Raw genomic sequence first — 22,213 nt, 5'->3', positions numbered from 1 at the left:
ACAAAGGTGGCAGGCTGCATTGGAGACAATTTTCAAGCGCTGACTGATTTTCATCCGGCCGCATCAAAAGGCCTGGCCAAATTAAAAAAAAAAAAAAAACATATACACACATACACACGCCGCCTCTAGCCGTTTTTCATGGACTGGACAAGCCAGGCCTGTATGTGTATGACCAGCTTCATACTACTAATAAGTGTGTGTGTGTGTGTGTGTGTGTGTGTGTGTGTGTGTGTGTGTGTGTGTGTGTGTGTGTGTGTGTGTGTGTGTGTGTGTGTGTGTGTAATAGACGACCGAAACTGGAGGTTGAAATTGAATTAATTTTGTCAGACGGATTGGAATCCGGTCCCAGACAGAGTATGTTTTTCTTTTCTGGTTGAAATTTTCCTGTTGGAATTTGGGTGACACTTCCCACTGGATAATGCAAGTTTCGCCATCATACCATTCATTTTCATCGTAAATTTTCCTCTTTATTTTCATCGTATATCAAAAACTGAGAGACCATTGTTCTAGAACTGTGACCCTGTGGGAAGTTAGAGGTCACGTCAAAACTGTAAATTCAAATTGATGAATCTTAATAGAAAGATTGCAATGTGGACACATATGGGTCTAAATAAATTTCATGCCGAAAGAAATTTTCATGGTATGTATTTAAAGGGGCAACTTTTACCTCGACTTAACAATGGAAAATGCAGATTTCGACATCATACCTGCAAATTTGATTGTAAAACATTCATGTTGACATCATTAAAAACACTTGAGGAGCCCCAGCCCCACAACATGCAAATGAAATATCATTTATGTGGATTGTTGGACCGTATACGCAAGTGAGAATTCAGTGACACAGATCGTTGACCATCTAGGGCAGATCAGAAATCAGGAATTAGCGTCATATAGAAGCCTCCGACCTAACGTATCAGTAATAATTGTTTGTTTGTTTGTTTGTTTGTTTGTTTGTTTGTTTTATTTTTCGTAAAACAGATGGACTGTAAAGGGAAGGAAGTGCGATCATGGCCTGGGGGACTGCTGGCGTCATGGGCGCACCACACACACTGCACACTTACTGTCACTCCTCTCTCCTGTACCGTTCCTTCTATTCCTCTCCACCACTGCATTTCCTATTCACCTGTTCTGTATGTTTCTCCTCCTCCTCCTCCTCCTCCTCCTCCTCCTTCTCCCTCTTCTGTTTCAACTTGTTTTTAGGGTGTCATTGTATTTCAAAACTCAAAACACCGCATCCGTTGACCTCAAGAATATTTATGCAATACTTCACCCACATACCATGATGTTCTTTACTTTCTCAGCTCATGTGATCCTCGGTGACTCCTACTTAATTCCACAGGAGGAGATTCTGGCGGATTCTTACACGGGCTTCCTGGAACACAGCATGACCGAGGTGCGCCGCCACAGGGAGGTGTTCCCCATGCCCTCTAAGACCCACGCCATCCGTCTCGAGGCTCTGCTCAAGTGAGTCCTCTTCTTTCTCTCACCCCACACCACACCATTCACATTTCCGCCATATTCTTTACTTTCCTGCTCCTACAACACTAAGCATAACATTCCTATCCGTCATTAACCCAAGTTCATCGCGACACACACACACACACACACACACACACACACACACACACACACACACACACACACACACACACACACACACACACACACACACACACACACACTGCACTTCATCGTCCCCCTCCATCTTCCCCTTCATTCGTTCGAGGTGCACCATTCTTCTCCATAACATTGTTTGTTTTTCGACTCTGTCGCCGTAAGATTCTGTTGAAGAGTGTGTATAAACACTATACACACACTCTCTCTCTCTCTCTCTCTCTCTCTCTCTCTCTCTCTCTCTCTCTCTCTCTCTCTCTCTCTCTCTCTCTCTCTCTCTCTCTCTCTCTCTCTCTCTCTCTCTCTTAGATTGCAATGTCGGTCAAGTAAGCATGTATTGGATGGAAAATAATGAAAGTTCAGGCTTCAAATAACGACATCCTTCACAAGTTGATACAGACACAGCCGAGAGGACAAAGACTGGTGACCGGCCGGCAGACGGACATGCGAGGGTTATGTGCGACAAGCGGGTCGTTTGGTCTCCCACATCTGACTCTGCTCTCACAGCGACAAAAAGAGAAGGGAGCAACAGAGCCACAGAACAAACTGGGACGAACTTTACCAAAACAATGACAATGATTACACCTGAATGTAATATTGATAATAATAATAGTAATAACAACAACAACTACTACTACTACTACTACAACTACAAATGCTACTACTACTATTACTACTACTACTTTTACTTCTACTTTTACTACTACTACTACTTCTACTACTACTACTACTACTACTACTGCTGCTGCTGCTGCTACACTGATGATGATGATTATAATGATAATAATAATAATAATAATAATAATAATGATAATAATAATAACAGTAGTGGTAGTAGTAGTAGAAGTAGTAGTAGTAGTAGTAGTAGTAGTAGTAGTAGTAGTAGTAGTAGTAATGGAAACATGATAGTAACAATCACTATAATAAAATAAATCTGACAGGTCAGACAGCAATTTTAGGCTGTCCCACGTCAGAAAAAAAAATCAGAGACAAGTCGGGCTAAAAAATACATAAAAAAAAATAAATAATAATAATGTAATATAATGAAAAGTTAGGATAAAGAAGACGAGACTTCAAACTTCATGACTGTCAGCATGTACAATTTCAGAAATATTATTTTTGCCATCTGAGACCTTTAAATTCATGGTCATGCAATTCCTTAGCAATCTGGAAGGAATCTGTAAATTTAAGTGGAAGATTCTGATGTTCTAGGAAAACGCTTGATGACTTTGCTATCAACAAAAAAATTACATAAAATGCATGATTGTTCTCTTCTGCCGAACAGTCTTAAGCTTCAGGCGGGCAGACTTGCGGATAGAATGCAAGCAATTAATCAAAATCTTAGGGAAGTCATCATATTATTTTTTTGTTTATATCATTTTGTTCGAACAAAACAACACTTGCTGCCGAAGTGTTTACCGTGAAAGTTCACGGAAGCATTTTATACGTACCTACGGTAACATGTGGAAGCCAGTCAACCGAATGGAATTCACTTACGTAATGACGCAAGATATCATCTTGCTGGTCCTCTCAACAAGACCGGTGGACACAGGATGATGAGCTATAATGAAAGTTTGCTTGACGTTGAATTGTTGGCAAATCTGAAGAACTTTGTTAGGAAACTCAGAAAGAACATGAGGATCCGTATAAATACGAATGAGTCAGGAAGATGGTATATGCTAGCTACAGTGTGGGAAAACTGCCAAATGCTAGAACCAGAAATTTACTTAAATGATCCACGCACACCGTGACGTAAGAGAACCCTTTGTGACTGTGAGGAAGCTGTAAAAGGCCAGTCGTTTCAGTCTCAAATGGAGCATTAGGTATTGAGTGCTCTAACACAGGAACAGAGATAGTACTACCTTTCTTCCTGTGCGCATGAAGGGCGTCTAGGAACGTTTCTCTCTCTCTCTCTCTCTCTCTCTCTCTCTCTCTCTCTCTCTCTCTCTCTCTCTCTCTCTCTCTCTCTCTCTCTCTCTCTCAATATTAACGTGCAAGGCAGGCCAATAAAACTTATTCCGTGCAGCGGACAGGTTTCATTCGCGACCCAGTTATCCAGTCTGAGGCATGTGATGAACCAACCCTCAGAGCTGCCCCAACAGGTGTAGCGGAAATGTTCAATTATGGGTCATCAGTGGAGGCGGAATGATCTTCCTGAGAGAACTGTTAAAAAGGTACAGCCACTTTGAACAATACAAATTCATTACCTGCTTCAAGTGTATAACTCTTTTCCACAATATGTCTTGAAGGCGGGCGATTGAAAGCTCAGTGAATGAGAAACAGGAACACTGCGAGAAGGCGCATCAGCGGCAGCGCTTTCCCAGGTAAAAACAGATTCGCTGGATTGAAGTCTTGGATAGTGAGACACCATTTAGCAGAGCGATTAGTGATGTTTTTGCCTTTAAAGATAAACATCATTGCAGAGTGACCAGTATATACTACAATAGGATAGCCAGATGATAGTTCTTTGAAGTGCTTGAGTGCCCAAATGACAGCAGGAGCCTCAAAATGGGCAACAAAATATTTGTTCTTAGCTACAAAGAGAATATGATTGGTATAAGTAATCACATTCGGATGTTGCCCTTAATTTGTTGCGTAAAGTACACCTCCAATGCCATGGGTATCATTGCGCACAGTAAAAGGCAATTGATATTGTGGAAAGGTAAGGACAGGCTCATAAATAATGACTGAACTTAGGAAAGCTTTGTTTTTGACCATCACGCCATTGAAAGGAAACATCTTTCTTGAGAAAACGAATAAAACATAAAACAAAAGACAGTTTCTAACAAAGGAATGGTTGCACAGATCAAACCGAAGAAAGGACATAAATTGTGCGTTGACTTAGACGTGAAGCAATTTTTGACATCTTTAAACTCACAGTCTGTAATGTAGAATCCGTCCTTGTCTAAAACATGGTCCAAGAATTGAGTGCATTATTTCAGGAAACAGCATTTACACGAATTGTATCAGGCGATTATGAGAAAGGATGTAGCTGGACAAATCCTGAGAAACTAGTATTAGATCGTCCACTGTTCTGTTTCCATAGTTTATCAGAGTTAGGACGGTGTCCCTAACGAAGGACTTTTATTTAGCATAAAGACGAATAATTCATCGCCAATATCACGAAGCCATTCGTCTTTTCCACAGTAAGTTGAGAATACCGTAATCCCCTCTCGATTTGTCACAAAATGGCATATGCCAAACCCCAGATATTATAAGATTTTTTTTTTCAAAGATGATCTGCAAAACCTCAGAAAAAATAAGCACTGTATACTTGTCAGTTACTGCTACATTAATGATTTTCCGGAAGTCAATGACAGGATGAAACAACGACCCTATCCTTTTCTACTTAAAAAACAAAAGAATTCCGTGAAGAGTGAGATTTCTTGATAATATTCTCGTTCAACAGTCCCTGAATCATATTCTCTATAACAGTTTCTTAGCTTTGGAGTAAGCGGTATGATGGGACCTAGGATACTTGCACATCGGACTGATATTTTTGCATGATGGGAACTTTATTGCTAAAAGCAAGAGACTCCCTAGACAGCAAAAATTGTACTGTGTTGCACTGACGTCTTTCAGAAGATGTCATTTGTCCTTAAAAAAAATTTAAAAATAAATTAATAAACAGCACACTACTCTTGAGAGTGATGAAAGAACCAATAATGTTTATGATGAGTGCGTCACTGATGTAGTTGTGCTAGACGCTCACTGAGAGTTGTGTCAGGTAGACACTTCATGGCTGCCAATAAAAAAAATTAACAATGGACAACAAGTTGTACAGTACAAGAAGTGTCAAATGAGGATTGTGGACACAGCATAGAGAGAGAGAGAGAGAGAGAGAGAGAGAGAGAGAGAGAGAGAGAGAGAGAGAGAGAGAGAGAGAGAGAGAGAGAGAGAGAGAGAGAGAGAGAAAATGTTTCAGCGCTAGGAAGATGCAAACTTGTAGGATAACATTTGTATATCTTGTGTCGCGTTAGAAGAAGAATGAAGAACTGCTGGCGTGCGTCAACCAAAGGTAAAATCTGTAAAGGTAGCTAATGAAAAATGTAATGAGAAGTAATGTGGGAGTGTCCATTTCAGGATGTAACTGACCATCAACAGGTAACACTCAGCGCTTAAGTCTTAGGAGATTACCAGAAATATGAGTAATGAAAGAATCAAGGCGGAAGATGTCACTGCATGCTAGTGCAAAATCAGGGGTTACAAAAACATAGATTGTACTTTTTATGACTGTAGTTAATTCTTCCATTAAGAAGGTGAACAGGATAGAGGTGAGAGTAAGTAGTAAGTCTTATGCATCAAGGCCACGAAAGGAAGGGAAGGCATACAGTGAACAAGTTTAACCATGGAAATAACGGTAGTAGTAAGAGATGCAACATTAAGGCTTTGAGTGAGAGAATCAAGTCTGTAAGAGAAGAGGAATTAATGATAAAAATCCTTTGACACTCCTGTTTAGGAAAGCTGTGTGACCTGAATCTCCCAGTATGTGAGAGCAGTAGCCCATACATGGATGGATAACGGCCCTGTACAGAGAAAGCAGCTGGAAGTAAGGAAAATAATTTTTGAAGCGGCTCAGAGCACCTGCCTTTATGGAAGCTGTTTTTAGCAACAGAAGAGATGTGAACAGGCCAAGTATTTTCAGTATAGCAGAGGATGATAGTTAAGTGAAGAAGAAAGGGACAGTTGTCTTTATTTATTTATTTTTTTTTATGTAGGGGGGAAAATGTCTAGAAGGTTGTGTCTAGTGGATAAATGAAGCGATTGAGTTTCTGAGGTGCGATTGTTCTATCCCATTTAAAAATAATACAGAGGTCAGATGTTAAGCGTTCTTGGCTTCTCTACGTGAACTGTTCAATTCCAAGTTGAGTTGGGCATCTCACAAAGGACACTGAAAAAAGCAGGATGGAATCATCAGCATAAGAATAGATAGTACACAAAGTTTGATTAAGAAAGTCGCTCATGAATAATAGGAATAGGATGCAGCCCTGTGAAATACCAATGTTTTAGGAGAACAATGGACTGTGGACACTGATTTAGATAATAGTCAGGGGTTACTGTTGTAAAAACCCATAAAACAAATGGATACAGAATATATATATATATATATATATATATATATATATATATATATATATATATATATATATATATATATATATATATATATATATATATATATATATATATATATATATATCTTACTATTTGCTTTAACAATTCACTGAAGGTAATTTTACTTCCTTACCACTTACAAACAATCAATACACACATACACACTTTCTACGATATAGTGATATGTCTCATGAAAAAAAAAAAAAGTTAAAACTTACATGTAAAAATAATTGTTATACTCTAATGATGTGTTGTACAGTATATTATATCTAATCAGAATCTTACGTACTGTTGTTTCGATCATGAATAGGTGAGATTTGCTTGAGCAAGGTTTTCTGATACGTAGTTGATGCGCGCCACAGGAACCGTTAACGAAATATTTTGTTTGCTGCTAGAAACGTTTCCTGCCTAATGCGCTGTTCTAGGTTGGTGCCTTCTTTCTCTGCCATCATTCAAATTATTGCTTTTGATGCTATTTTCTAATGTGCTTCTTTGATCATTGTTCTACTGAACTTGGTAACCGCCTTGCTCCCCCTTCCAGGATCCGGCCACACAAGACTTTACTCACTTTCATCTCTATTCTGTCTACCTTACTAATGCAAGAATTAACAACATCTTCACTACTTCATCTTTTTCTGTGGTAAGCTTCGAAATCATTTGCTTTTTCTGCTTTAACCTTTCTACAAGTTAGATTCTTTTAAGATGACAGCTCGGAAACTAAAATTTCATCCTTTTCTTAATGTTTATTTATTTGTTTTATGTTTTTAATTTTTGTTTGTCAATAAGGAAGCTGCTGGCTATTTGTTAGTTTTTACCTGTTCTCTAATTAATGTAAAAGTTTTTGAAGATTCACGTGTGACTGCATGTGTGAGTGCTGCTTATTAGGAACCAAGCGGAATTTAATAAAGTCAGCAAATTAATGCAATGACGGCTGAAGAGAAAAGAAGAAATAGGAGTTAAATAATTCAGTACTTTTGTGAAATACTAAACCAAAAACAATGAAAATAAGCATTAAAAAAAAAACCTGCCAGATAGGCCAGTTGGCGTTAGGAAATACTAGGAAGTGTGTAATCATGTACTGGTAATATATACTTCAGCAAAAATGGGTTTCAAAATTTTAAAAGATAAAAATACAAGAAGCAAAAAAAGAGCGAAACTGAAACACATTTTCGACAACAGGGTAGGAATCCAAGGAAAGAAATTATACAGAAGAGGAAGAAACAGCAAAAATTAGAACTGTACAATATTTATATTAGGAAATTATAATTACAGTACCTTAGATGTTCTTGTATCAAAACTAGCTGAAACCAAAGATAATATTCACTAAAAAAAAGTATATAGTATGAGTAACAGGAGCAACGTTAAATGCATCAATATATATTTAACCTGTATTAATATATATTTAACCTGTATGGAGAAAATTGAAATAATAAAAGAAAAAGAAAAAATAAATAGCATTAATAACAAAATAATTCAAAGATCAATGAAGCAAGGCTATTGATATCAAAATTTCGTAATGAATGTCGATGCAGTCTGAAGTGGAAAACTTGGAAAAAAAAAAAGTTTCATAATGAATGTCGATGCAGTATGAAGTGGAAAACTCGAAAAAAAAAAAAAAAAAAGTTTCGTAATGAATGTCGATGCAGTATGAAGTGGAAAACTCGGGGAGAAAAAAAGTTGAGTAACAGTTGTAGATGTCAAAGCATTGGAAGGAAAGGTAACAGTCACTCCACCATAGACAACGTAGATCAAAGAAGTTCAGAGGCAAAAATAACAGAAAACCAGTAGAACGTCAACCAATAGATGTAACACCAGATTTATTATTAACTCAATATTTTTAAATACATGATTATGAGATATGAATGAGCCATCCCTGCTGGATTTTGATAGCTAGAAATTGAAAAAAATAAGTAAATGACTGTGAAATGTAGTCAACCCTTAGAAAAGTGACAATGTTATGCTTAAATAGGATTTACAGTTGCATATTACATATTAAGAGTTAAAGACAAATCTGACTACAGAAATAAAGTCACAAATAATTGTTCTAACTTTGAGTGGGACAAGTAATTAGTGAAGTATCACAAGGATCAGGTTTACGGCCACTATTATTTTTAATATATATGAATTATCTATATAATGAAATTATGAAGGAATCAAGATAGGACAAGAAATAATGGATTCAAGCTTCATAAAATTATATTTAAAACATTGGAAGAAATTGTTTCACAAATAGAATGGTAGGTTAATAGAATAGACTAGGTAATTAGAATGTTAGCATGTTGAATAATTGAAGGTTCTGTAATTTCTACTCCATGGCGTTAAAAAAATATCTGACCGTATAATATTTCAGACTTAGAATGACTTGGTCTTTTATTTCTGAGAATTTTCTGACTACATATATATATATATATATATATATATATATATATATATATATATATATATATATATATATATATATATATATATATATATATATATATATATATATATAAAATGACAATTCTATTATTTTTGTAAATAATCAATGTGAATTACATCATGAGACCTTATAGTACAAGGGTCAACTCACACCGAAATGAGAAGACTAAGGATGAATAAACAAAAAAAAATAGATTATTGATTAAGATAAGATCACAAAAAAAAATAAAAAGCAAGAGGATGATTTGACAGAAGAGGTAAAAGTGACTAGTGGGTCATTAAGGCGCAAATCAGATATGTCACTTTGCAATATATAATATATCACCTACTATCCAATTAAGAATAAATGTGTCAAGTTTTTTTTTTTTTTTTTTTTTTTTTTTACGCAAGAGGGGCACTGGCCAGGGGCAACAAAACGAAAAATAAAGGCTCACTGAGAGTGCCAGTACCAAAAGAAAGGACAAAAATGATCATCCAAATTAGAAGATGTCTTGAAACCTCCCTTTTAAGAGTTCAAGTCGTAGGAAGGAGGAAATACAGAAACAAGCAGGGAATTCCAGTTTACCAGAAAAAGGGATGAATAATTGAGAATAGTGGTTAACTCTTGCATTAGAGAGGTGGATAGAATACAGGTGAGAGAAAGCAGAAAGTCTTATGCAGCGAGGCCGTTGGAGGAGGGGAGGAATGTAGTTAGTAAAATCAGAAGAGCAGTTAGCGTGAAAATAGCGGCAGAAGATAGTCAGATTCTTCAATAAATAATTATGACTGATATATATATATATATATATATATATATATATATATATATATATATATATATATATATATATATATATATATATATATATATATATATATATGTGTGTGTGTGTGTGTGTGTGTGTGATAATAATAACAATAGTTAACTGTTTATTGATAGATGCTTATAATACATCATCAGGCAACGGCTGAAAATATACATTTGATGTAGAAAGAAAACATTAAAAGGAATGAGAATACCACCAAACCAGAGACAAATTATGAGGTAGATTATAAAAATGGAAAGTAAAAGGGCAAAATTAAGAATATAGAAATTAAAACACTGTAAAAAGATAAAATTAACTAGAATGACAAACAAGACTAGGTGTGACATCAATAATTATTAATCAGCCTGACTCGAGTGGGGATGGCGCTGTACATTCAGCGGTCGGTGCGGGCTCTGATGAGGACAAGCTTGTTGCAGGCGAGTAGGGCTCGTCGCAGCGGTGGTGCGTCAGGGGGAGCAGATCGCAGTGGCGAGGGTTGTTGAGCAGTTTAAGTCCAAACTGCCTGAGGCTGGCGGCGTATTGGTCAGCGAGGGTGGTGAGGTGCAGGATGGCGAGGGCGGCGTCGTAGGTGGTTTAGGTGATGCCGAGAAAGATCTTGATGGCTCTTTTCTGGGTTCTCTCGAGGCGGCCGAGCTGGGTGGCGGTGAGACAGAGAGAGCAGGCAGGAGAAGCATAGCTAATTTTGGCAACATGAACATCGTGAAAATGGTGATTAGCTCAGGAACGGGAACACCAAGCCGCCACAGCATGTGGAGCCTGTATGTGGCAGAGCTCACTACGTCGTTGGTGTGCGGGTCCCAAGTGAGTCTGTTGTCAACAGTGACGCCGAGGAGCTTGGTGGAACGGACAAGTTTGAGACTGGAGTCGCCCAGTGTAAGGACGGACGCTGGAATGGGGGTGGTGGAAAAATCAAACTGCATAGCGACTGACTTTTGGTGGTTTAAGGTGACATTGTTTGCGGTGGTCCAGGCGAGGAAGTTCTCAATGGTGTTCTGAAACTGGTTGTAGTCCTGCTTGGTATTGTTGATGGCCGTAGCGATGGTTGATTCATCGACATACTTCCATCGATGCTCAGTGTCCAGGAGTGCATCATTGATGAGGAGGACAAAGCAGAGGGGGCCCATTTTGGTGCCCTGAAGCACCCCTCATGTGAGGGGTAGGAAGCTGGACACCTCTCCCTGCACATGCACGGCCTGGCGGGGACCGGAGAGGAAGTCGGCCAGCCAGGAGATGAGACACTCTTTCATGCCTGTGCATACTGCCTTAGAGAGGATTATGGTGTGGTTCACAAGGTCAACTGCTTTGCATAAATCGATGAAAGTACAGACGGCAGATGTTTTCTGTTTATCCAGGATTTTTGTAGAGATAAGTGAGGAAGCTGATGAGGCAGTGTGTGGTGGTGGTGTTTGGTATGCGAAACTACCGAACGTCAACCCTGGGTGCTAGATCTTCGTAGACCCAGTCAGCCACGAAGCTCTCGCAGAGCCGTAATAAGCTTGCCTACTGCAGAGTGTGTGCCTGACTGACAGGTCAGTAATACAAAGTAGTCTATCACCCACACGTCATCCTTCAACATGTGAATGAGTGTATTTATGAAAGCGCAGAGCCGGGATTGGGAATATGAATTTGATTTTATCTTCAAGCTGCGTGCTATTCACGCCTACACCCACAATCCTTCATGATTCTATACGTGTAGTTATCCACGTTGTAAACAGCTAATACACATTTGTTGACTTTCTTCTATTTCACTTTTTACACTTAATGCATTTGTATCTGAACACACACACACACACACACACACACACACACACACAGATCGTTAGTCACTATAGCTACTACCACCACCACCACCACCACCACCACCACCACCACTACTACTACTACTACTACTAATAATAATAATAATAATAATAATAATAATAATAATATTACCATTACTGCAGTGTCCTCATAGCTGTAAAGGACGTGAATTACAAATATACATACAACGGTGTCAGACTCCTGAGTCTTGCTGTCAGGAGAATATCCAAGCAGCAATGTGGAGGATAAAGAAGTCCAGCTCCTGCCATAACCAGAGCCCTTTCCAACTGAAACAGCGCCGTCCGTGATATCACATTTCTTCTCTGCAAGTGAATGACAAAAACTTTATAGTCACAGGCAAGCTGGAGTAGATCGGAGGGTAAACTTTCATCTTTCAAGGGCACGAACGATATTAAATAGCATTCGGTATTATGAGCGCCAGATCTCTCGCCATGATTTTCCTCTTGTTTGTTTGTTTTTTCCACATTTTTTGAAGAGGTGTAATTATATATTTCCATCAAACAATACTTATATTGTATCATTTTCATTCCATCATTATCTGTGAATATGTCTGATTTTTTTTTTACCTTTCATGCATCTTGACCTTTTCCTAATCTTTAATCCTTCTGCTTATGCTGTTACTCTATCTTTTCCGTTGGGCTCATCCGACCACAATCTCATATCTGTATCCTGTCCTATTGCTCCAATCCCTCAGGTTCCTCCTAAAAGGAGGTACCTGTGGAGTTTTGCCTCTGCTAGTTGGGGGGACCTGAGGAGGTATTTTGATGATTTTCCTTAGAATGACTACTGCTTCCGTATCAGAGACACGGAAGCGCATAATAGAGGTGATAGTGTCTGGTATGGAGGCGAACATTCCTCACTCTTTTTCTCGACCTAAACCTTCCAAACCTTAGTTTAACATCCTGTTCTCGTGCTATACATGATAGAGAGGTGGCCCACTAAAGGTACTTGAACTTTCCATCACCAGAATCCCATGCGCTTTACATTTCTGCCCGGAACCATGCCAGGTCTGTTCTTCAACTAGTCAAAAACTACTTCATTAATAGAAAGTGTCAAAATCTTTCAAGATCTAACTCCCCTCGTGACTTCTGGCATCTAGCCAAAAACATCTACAATAACTTTGCTTCTTCTTCTTCTTTCCCTCCTTTATTTCAACCAGATGGCACCCATGCTATCACATCTATCTCTAAAGCTGAACTCTTCGCTCAAGCCTTTGCTGAAAACTTTACCTTGGACGATTCAGGGCTTGTTCCTCCTTCTCCTCCACCCTCTGACTACTTCATGCTACCTATTGAAATTCTTCGCAATATTGTTTTCCATGCCCTCGCTGGCCTCTCATTTATGATCCGCATCAAGCAGCGTAACAGCAGTAAGGTGTGCTGCAGGAATGACGGAGGGTTTCAGAGTGGAGGTGGGACTGCACCAGGGATCGGCTATGAGCCCCTTCTTGTTTGTAGTAGCAATGGACAGACTGACTGATGAGGTCTGACAGGAATCCTCACGGACTATGATGTTCGCAGACGACGTAGTGATCTGTTGCGAAAACCGGGAAGAAGTGGAGACAGAGTTAGAGAGGTGGAGATATGCACCGGAGAGAAGGGGATTGAAAGCGAGCAGGACCAAAACTGAGTACATGTGTTTCAACAGAGGTGATGGGGAGACAATAAGGCTACAAGGTGTGCAAATGACAAAGGTTGACGAATTTAGATATTTGGGGTCCATGGTACAGAGTAATGGAGACTGTGGTAGGGAGGTAAAGAAGAGAGTGCAAGCGAGATGGAATGGGTGGAGGAAGACGGCAGCAGTGACATGTGACAGAAAGGTTTCCGCAAGAACAAAGGGAAAGATTTATAAAACAGTAGTGAGACCCGCCATGCTGCACGGTATGGAAACAGTACCACTAACGAAAAAGCAGGAAGCGGAGTTGGAAGTAGTGGAATTGAAGATGTTGCGATTTGCTCTTGGAGTGACGAGGATGGATAAAATCAGAAATGATTACATCAGAGGAACAACACACGTACGTCGGTTTGGGGACAAAGCAAGGGAGGCTAGGCTGAGGTGGCTTGGACATTTCAGGAGTGACGAGGGGTATGTGGGGAGGAGGATGCTGGACATGGATCTACTTGGCAGGAGGAAGAGAGGGAGACCAAAGAGAAGGTTTATGGATGCTGTGAAGGGAGACATGCAAGTGGTGGGCGTGACAGCCCACCTAAATGAGAGCAGCCGAAAGAAGAAGAAGAAGCCCTCGCTGGCCTAAACCCTCGGAAGGCTTATGGACCTGATGGGGTCCCTCCTATTGTTCTCCGAAACTGCGTCTCTGTGCTTGCACCTTGCCTAGTCAAACTCTTTCAGGTCCGCCTGCCAACATCTACCTTTCCTTCTTGCTGGAAATTTGCATTCATTCAGCCTATTCCTAAAAAGAGTGACCGTTCTAATTCCTCAGAGTACCATCCTATTGCTTTAATTTCCTACCTATCTAAAGTTTTTTAATCTATCATCAGCAGAAAGATTCTTAAACATCTATCACTTAACAACCTTCTATCTGATCGCCAGTATGGGTTCCGTCAATACCCCTCTACTGGTGATCTTCTGGTTTTCCTTACTGAGTCTTGGTCATCCTCTTTTAGAGATTTTGATGAAACTTTTGCTGTTGCCTTAGACATATCAAAAGCTTTTGATAGAGTCGGTCACAAAGCTTTGATTTCCAAACTACCCTCCTACGGCTTCTATCCTTCTCTCTGTAACTTCATCTCAAGTTTCCTTTCTGACCGTTTTGTTGCTGTTGTGGTAGGCAGACACTGCTCTTCTAAATCTATTAACAGTGGTGTTCCTCAGGGTTCTGTCCTGTCACCCATTTTCTTCCTATTATTCGTCAATAATCTTCTAAACCAAACTTCTTGTCCTATCCACTTCAACGCTGATGATACCACCCCGCACTTTTCCACGTCTTTTCGTAGACGTCCAACCCTTCAGGAAGTAATCAGTTCACGCAGGGAAGCCACAGAACCCCTGCCTTCTGATCTCTAAAATTTCTGATTGGGCAGAGCAAACTTAGCATTGTTCAATGCCTCAAAAACTCAATTCTTCCATCTATCAACTCGACACAGCCTTCCAGATAGCTATCCCCTCTTCTTCAATGACACTCAACTGTCCCCCTCTTCTACACAGAACATCTTTGGTCTGTCCTTTACATATGATCTAAACTGGAAACTTCACATTTCATCTCTAGCAAAAACTACTTCTATGAAGTTAGGCGTTCTGAGACGTCTCCATCAGTTTTTCTCACCCTTCCAACTGCTAACTTTGTACAGGGCCTTATCCGTCGATGTATGGAGTATATTTCACATGTCTGTGGGGGTTCCACTCATACCACTATTTGAGACAGGGTGAAATCAAAAGCTTTTCGTCTCATCAAATTCTTTCCTCTAACTGACTGTCTTCAGCAGCTTTCTCATCACCGCAATGTTACATCTCTTGCTATCTTCTACCGCTATTTTCATGCTAACTGCTCTTCAGATCTTGCTAACAGCATGCCTCCCCTCCTCCCGCGGCCTCGCTGCATGTCTCTTCTTTTTTCTCATCCCTGTTCTGTCCACCTCTAATGCAAGAGTTGACCATTATCCTCGATCATTCATCCCTTTCTCTGGCAAACTCTGGAACTCCCTACCTGCTTCTGTATTTCCACCTTCCTATGACTTGAACTCCTTCAAGTGGGAGGTTTCAAGACACTCATCCTTCAATTCTTGAATACCGCTGTAGACCCTATTCGGGGACCAGCATCTCAACAGGCTTTTTTTTTTTTTTTTTTTTTTTCGTTGTTCCTTCTGCATGAAAAAAAATAAATAAATAAATCTTTCTACATTGTTTTATTCACTCCCAGTAGGCGGTGGTTGACTGCTGGCATATAGCAAGTCTGTCCCGGCAGCCGCAGGTGATTCGTAATATCGTGGATTTTTTAAGAAGCATCGCGATATTTTGAACATTTTAAAACTGATCGGCGCTGATTGGCAGCATTTGTGGTCATCAGATACTACCAGTGACGTATGACATACTGTAGCCGAGAATTCCATTTCTCTGCCACCGTCACCAGATCGGGAATGAGTGTGGGCGTAATTGGTAATGTGCAATAGGGGCATATACTTGAGTCAATTATCTGTTCATTCCATGACGTGTTCGCTCCACGTCCCTCCTTTTTTTCCTTCTTCTTCTTCTTCTTCTTCTTCTTCTTCTTCTTCTTCTTCTTCTTCTTCTTCTTCTTCTTCTTCTCATCTGTCGTTCTTTCTTTCTTTTTGTATTTCTTTCTTTCTGTCTGTCTGTCTGTCAGTCAGTCTGTCTGTCTGTCTGTCTGTCTGTCTGTCTGTCTGTCTGTCTCTCTGTCTGTCTGTCTGTCAGTCAGTCTGTCTGTCTGTCTGTCTGTCTGTCTGTCTGTCTGTCTGTCTGTCTGTCTGTCTGTCTGTCTAAAATTCTTTCGTTCTTCTTTCTTTCTTTCTTTCTTTCTTTCTTTTTCTTTTTGTCTGTCTGTTTGTCTGTCCTTTTTTCTTTTAAGTTTAAGCAAAATGTCAAACTTTTGTCAGTTTCCTGGTCATCTCTCCTTGTCATTTACCTCCTCTCTCTCTCTCTCTCTCTCTCTCTCTCTCTCTCTCTCTCTCTCTCTCTCTCTCTCTCTCTCTCTCTCTCTCTCTCTCTCTCTCTCTCTCTCTCTCATGGACTCAGACGTTTTCATTCCAGGAAATTCGTAAGACTCCATATAACTGATCCGTATGTCAGGACTGTTAGACTGCACTGATTATAAATCTTTATCTTTAGTAACAAAGGATTATTTTTCTTAACACTTATTTACCTAAATCATTTAATCACAACCCTATTCTTATTTTTACTTAAGTCAATTCCCAAAACGTACTAATTTACTGTCATACTTAGTACTTGTAAACACACTAATGCTTCATTCTCTTCTTTATTCTCGAGTTCTAGTATATATTACTAAATATTCTTGATCAGCCTGTGTGTCGGGTTTTCAGTGACAGAAGCAGTACTGATAGTGTAGGATTGCAGTAATGATATGAAGTATTATAGACCAAACTAACGGATGTTTCAGATGCCTTTCACTTCTGGCTGAAAGTCGCTCGTACTGGAAAGTGTGCCCGTTCCACAAGGAGGTTCGCGGCGACGTGATGGCGGCACTCAAGAGGGGCGCCGTGGAGTGGTACGCTCAAGCCAGACTCAGGTGAGGCCCCCATGGACGACGGAGCTCCCTCACCCTCCACTCCTCATGCAGGACACACACACACACACACACACACACACACACACACACACACACACACACACACACACACACACACACACACACACTTAATGCACCACCACAGAATACATGCCACATCGCGCTTGCCACACGCACACCCACTCAGCCCTACCACGCATACTACACCCACCCGTCACAAGTAAACACGCCACACCCTTCACTTATGTGGCACTTCGTCCTCATTACACCCCATCCTCCTCCTATTCTTCACTTCCTTATTGAATGTCGTGTCTACAATAATAACACATTAGTAAAGAAAAACAAAATAAAAAATAAATAAATTACACTCAGATACTTGAATTCAACAAAGACAAAAAGCATACTAACATCATCCCCTCATCTTTCCTTTGCCACAATTCTTCCTTGTCTCTACGTTCCTTTATTTCACCTGATAGTTATAGTGAAGACCTTATCAGATGGTAACGAGGATGAAATACCGCACATCCTCCCTTTTCCTTCTCCTTTGTCCTCCTTTTATACATCCTTTTTTCTTATCCACTCTTGTTGCCTGCCCTGTTCCTTACCACCCAGCCACCCTTCCTCTTCCCCCTACTACCCATGCATTAGTATAGTGACCTACAGTATCAGACAAGATCGCACGAGTGAGATGATGTGTTTCCGATCACACTGAACATATTAAAAATATATATATCTCGTTTGGTCGTGCACTTTTTTATCAACAACAGTTTGTTCACTTTACTCCGTCTTCAAATGCATGTAAATTAATTCCTATGATTTGCCTTGCATTCCTCTTTCTAAGCCGTCCATTGTGAGTATGACAATAGTCTCTTAGCATATTCATATTCGTAACCTTATGTTTAATGGTTCCGCTGAAGTAACGTTTTGTCTCCGCCCTGGTTGTCGAGACCGTCTCATCAGGAAAAAAGGAGGAAGACGACAGAGGCGAATTTAATTTTCCTCCGCACTGTAGCCAATTGAGAACACGACCTGTCTTTTCCATTCCTCCCTCCCTTCCTCTCATCATATCAATAACCACAACCGCGACTGCCTCCTACCAGCACCCCCCCCCCCGTCTCTCTCTCTCTCTCTCTCTCTCTCTCTCTCTCTCTCTCTCTCTCTCTCTCTCTCTCTCTCTCTCTCTCTCTCTCTCTCTCCTTATTTTTGCTCAATTCGTCAATTCCTTCCCTTCCTCCGTTATCCCTGTTCTCTCCTATAGATCGTTCTTCACAGTTTCATCTGCAATTTGGCACATATACAATATAATCGGCAGTCTCCCTGCAGTATTACAGTTTAGAGCAAGTATACCGTGAATCAAGTCACCCAAGGAGCTTCCTTGCAGGAGTGTAACCATAAGCAGTGATGGAGAGTGTGGATGAAAATATTTACCAAATGACAGTATTAAAAATCAAAAATAAGAAATGTAACAAGTTCCCTACGAAATGGCAAACACACGATGAAATAGAGAGGACTTATGAATTCCTGGTAGTCTTTCAACCTGAGATGACAGTTCGTCCTCTATCTGTTCCTCCCACCTCCTTCTATAGCCTTCCACCATTTGTCCTCGTTGCCTTCCTCTTGCCGGAGCCTTTCTATCACTCTGTGTACTCTTGGAAGGTTTATGCGCGACAGATGCAGTAAGTGGGGGTGTTCGACGTCTGTTTTGTGGTATGGTGTATGACAGATCGTTCTTCTCTGTTTCTTCAGTACACGCACACACACACACACACACACACACACACACACACACACACACACACACCATTCTTCTGCAGCTGCTCCCATGTTCATATGGGGTCGCTGTTCCTCACTAGTCTTCTCCACAAGGCTCTGTCCCCAACCTCCTCTCCACTCAATCCTCTCTCCCTCAGGTCCTCTCCAATGCGATCCTTCCACACACACACACACACCATTCATGTATTTTTATTCTTCTGATATCTGACCGAACAACACACACACACACACACACACACACACACACACACACACACACACACACACACACACACACACACACACACACTAATAAACAATGATAGCTACCAAGCACAAACACGTTTAGGCAAGTAGGCGCTAATGGATAGCGTAGGTTCGTCTGCGAGTACGAGTACGTATAGCTGCTCGCTGTGAGTAAGCGTTATACAAGATTAGAAAGCTGCAATGGTATTCTATCTTTTTGTATTGTTTTGTTGTTGTCAGTGTATTCAACGTGGCTTTGTGTCTCGGTTACTAGCATTAAGGCTCCAGAGAATGACAACAGGTAATGTAATACCTGGCAGCAGCATGTCTCCATGGCGGCAGGATCCAAAACGTGGAGGTCTCATCATATGTACACGTAGCCTGAGTTGAAGTCCAGTAATTAGATTTAATGAAGCGTTTCTGTGTTCTTATTCACATTTTTCTTTTTTTTTCACATTCTTTGGCAAAAAGTACATTTCCGTTAGTAATTATGTATTCCATGTTTTCATACAATGAGGCGGATCGCGAGCTTCTAAAGGTCTGTCGCTGCTTCAAATCCCTAAATCTGTTTTTGTTGTAGATATGGATACTATACAAGAGTGTCAAAAGAACTACATGAGCCTGGGAAGCGCTCAGCACTTAAGGGAAAAAATCTAAAATATTTTAAAATTCTCCTAAAACATGAAAGCCACGCAATTGCATCAGCATGAACTTTGCGTGTGTGTGTGTGTGTGTGTGTGTGTGTGTGTGTGTGTGTGTGTGTGTGTGTGTGTGTGTGTGTGTGTGTGTTTAATTCACCCACGGTCATGAGGATCACGTGCTAGACTCGTGATCACAAGTAATAACTTCCCCGTGAGAGCCTAGAGCTCACAATAGTCACCTATGTGTGTGTGTGTGTGTGTGTGTGTGTGTGTGTGTGTGTGTTCATAATTTAGCCTGTGCATAGTTATACATGTATGTTTGCATGCTATTTGTGTAAATATGTATGTGCTTATATTTTAAACTGTGCGTCATTTTCTATTATTGTTGTGTGTGTGTGTGTGTGTGTGTGTGTGTGTGTGTGTGTGTGTGTGTGTGTGTGTGTGTGTATGAAGAGAGAGAGAGAGAGAGAGAGAGAGAGAGAGAGAGAGAGAGAGAGAGAGAGAGAGAGAGAGAGACAGAGTCAATAGCACCTGTGTCGTTCGCATGACCATGTTCACTGCAGCAAATTCTCAGCCTTTGACTCTTTTCTTGTCACCCTGTTACTTGATGGTTCTTTGTAACCGACATATTGACATTCACCTTTCCTTCCTCCTATTTTCGCCTTCTGTTTCTCCTTCCACTTATCCTTCTCATCATCCCCCTTCTTCCTCCCCTTACTTCTCCGTCTTCCATGGTGGGCTTCACTGTTGTTCGCTACTAACTGTTTAGTGTTTGTCTCCTCAAGCCTCATGTTCCTGCGTTCCCCTCCGCCACCACCACAAGGTGAGTGCCGCTGTCCCAACTAGTACAGGTGCCTTGGCTGCACTCAGTAGGTGACAACAACCATTTTGATTAGAGGATGCAGTTTAGTTCGAGGGTGTAGATTTACCTAGAATACCACCAATGCCATTACTAGTGCTACTGGTACTAGCATTGGTGCAAAAATACTAATGACAACAAAAACAACAGCAAGAGCAGCAGGTAATGATGATTATCATGATGATGGTGGTGATGATGATAATATAATGATAATAATAATAATGATAATAATAATAATAATAATAATAATAATAATAATAATAACAATAATAATAATAATAATAGTAATGATAGGTACTGCTGCTGTTGCTGCTGCTGCTGCCATTTTTGCAACTACCTATACTACTAATACTTTTACTACAATATCAACTGCGGCTATTGTAACTAATAATACAAATACTACTTTTACTATTAATAATAATAATAATAGTCCTACTACTACTACTACTACTACTACTACTACTACTACTACTACTACTATTGTTATTATTATTATTATTATTATTATTATTATTATTATTATTATTATTATTATTATTATTATTATCATCATCATTATTATTATTGTTGTTGTTGTTGTTGTTGTTGTTGTTGTTGTTGTTGTTGTTACTATCTACTACTACTGCTGCTACTACTACTACTACTACTACTACTACTACTACTACTGTTAATAATAGTAATAGTAGTAGTAGTAGTAGTAGTAGTAGTAATAATAATAATAATAATAATAATAATAATAATAATAATAATAATAACAACAATAATAATAATAAAAATAATAATAATAATAATAATAATAATAATAATAATACAGACTAGTAAGATGAGTCTCTCTCTCTCTCTCTCTCTCTCTCTCTCTCTCTCTCTCTCTCTCTCTCTCTCTCTCTCTCTCTCTCTCTCTCTCTCTCTCTCTCTCTCTCTCTCTCTCTCTCTCTCTAGCTGTGTCATACAAAGCTACCAGATCACTTTATTATAACCTTGCAATTAAATCTTCATCCAAACTTGCTTGTCGGTGTAGGTACGACCGCCACCGGGAAGCCAGCCTGGCCACAGGAGGAGATGTGGCCCTAGAGTCTCTAGCCAAGCTCGCTCTTCACCTCACCCTGGATCTCCAAGCCGGTGCGGATTACTACGATCATGCTTTCTCAAGGTGAGGCAGTAATTGTTTGATGTTCTCTCAATTCTTAATTCTCAGTTCGTTGAGGCGTTCTTTATAATTGTTTAACCTATTTTCTCCTCCGGCTCTGATTTCATCCTACTATTGTGCTAATTGCTTTTCCTTTCTTCTTTCTACGGTCAAGGTGGGTGGGGGTTGTCATCTGGCAACTTATAGCGCTTGCGCTCGTCCCACTCTGCCTTCTCCGTTATGTTTAATAATAATAATAAAAAGTTTGTGGTGAGGAGTACGTATTATTTCTCTCTAAAGATGTAGGCAATATGGAACTGTCATGAAAGTTTGCTTCATGTTGAATTGTTAACAGATCTACTGAATGACTTTGTTGGAAAGAACTATCGTTTAAAGAAGAAAAGATAAATGAATAAATAAAAACGGAAAGAAAGTAAAAAGTAGTCGCATAAGAATAAATGAGTATATGTGGTATGTGTAGACAAGTTAAGCAAAGGTTATAATACTACAAAATTATTAAAATTATCCATGCATACAATGGCATAAGAAGAACCTTGATGAGTGTCCATTGCGAGGCATTCAGTGAAC

General features: G+C 39.8%; 1 protein-coding gene across 4 annotated transcripts in view; it reads left to right on the top strand.

Moving 5' to 3' along the window:
* Positions 1-22,213, top strand: part of LOC135110899 (BAI1-associated protein 3-like) — a 126,058-nt gene that overhangs the window by 83,437 nt on the left and 20,408 nt on the right. For 2 of the 4 annotated variants that reach the window (XM_064023529.1, XM_064023527.1), the window contains 3 exons: positions 1,340-1,464; positions 16,873-16,980; positions 21,518-21,649. In XM_064023529.1, the coding sequence (XP_063879599.1) occupies positions 1,340-1,464; positions 16,873-16,980; positions 21,518-21,649 (365 nt within the window). Of the gene's footprint in view, positions 1-1,339; positions 1,465-16,872; positions 17,002-21,517; positions 21,650-22,213 lie in introns of all 4 variants that reach the window. The other 2 variants (XM_064023528.1, XM_064023526.1) reach the window with 1 other exon arrangement.

This window comes from Scylla paramamosain, chromosome 21 (assembly GCF_035594125.1).
Source record: "Scylla paramamosain isolate STU-SP2022 chromosome 21, ASM3559412v1, whole genome shotgun sequence".
NCBI classification, from domain to species: Eukaryota; Metazoa; Arthropoda; class Malacostraca; order Decapoda; family Portunidae; genus Scylla; species Scylla paramamosain.
Note: the sequence above shows the minus strand (reverse complement) of the source record. Positions and strands in the feature narration are given on the sequence as shown.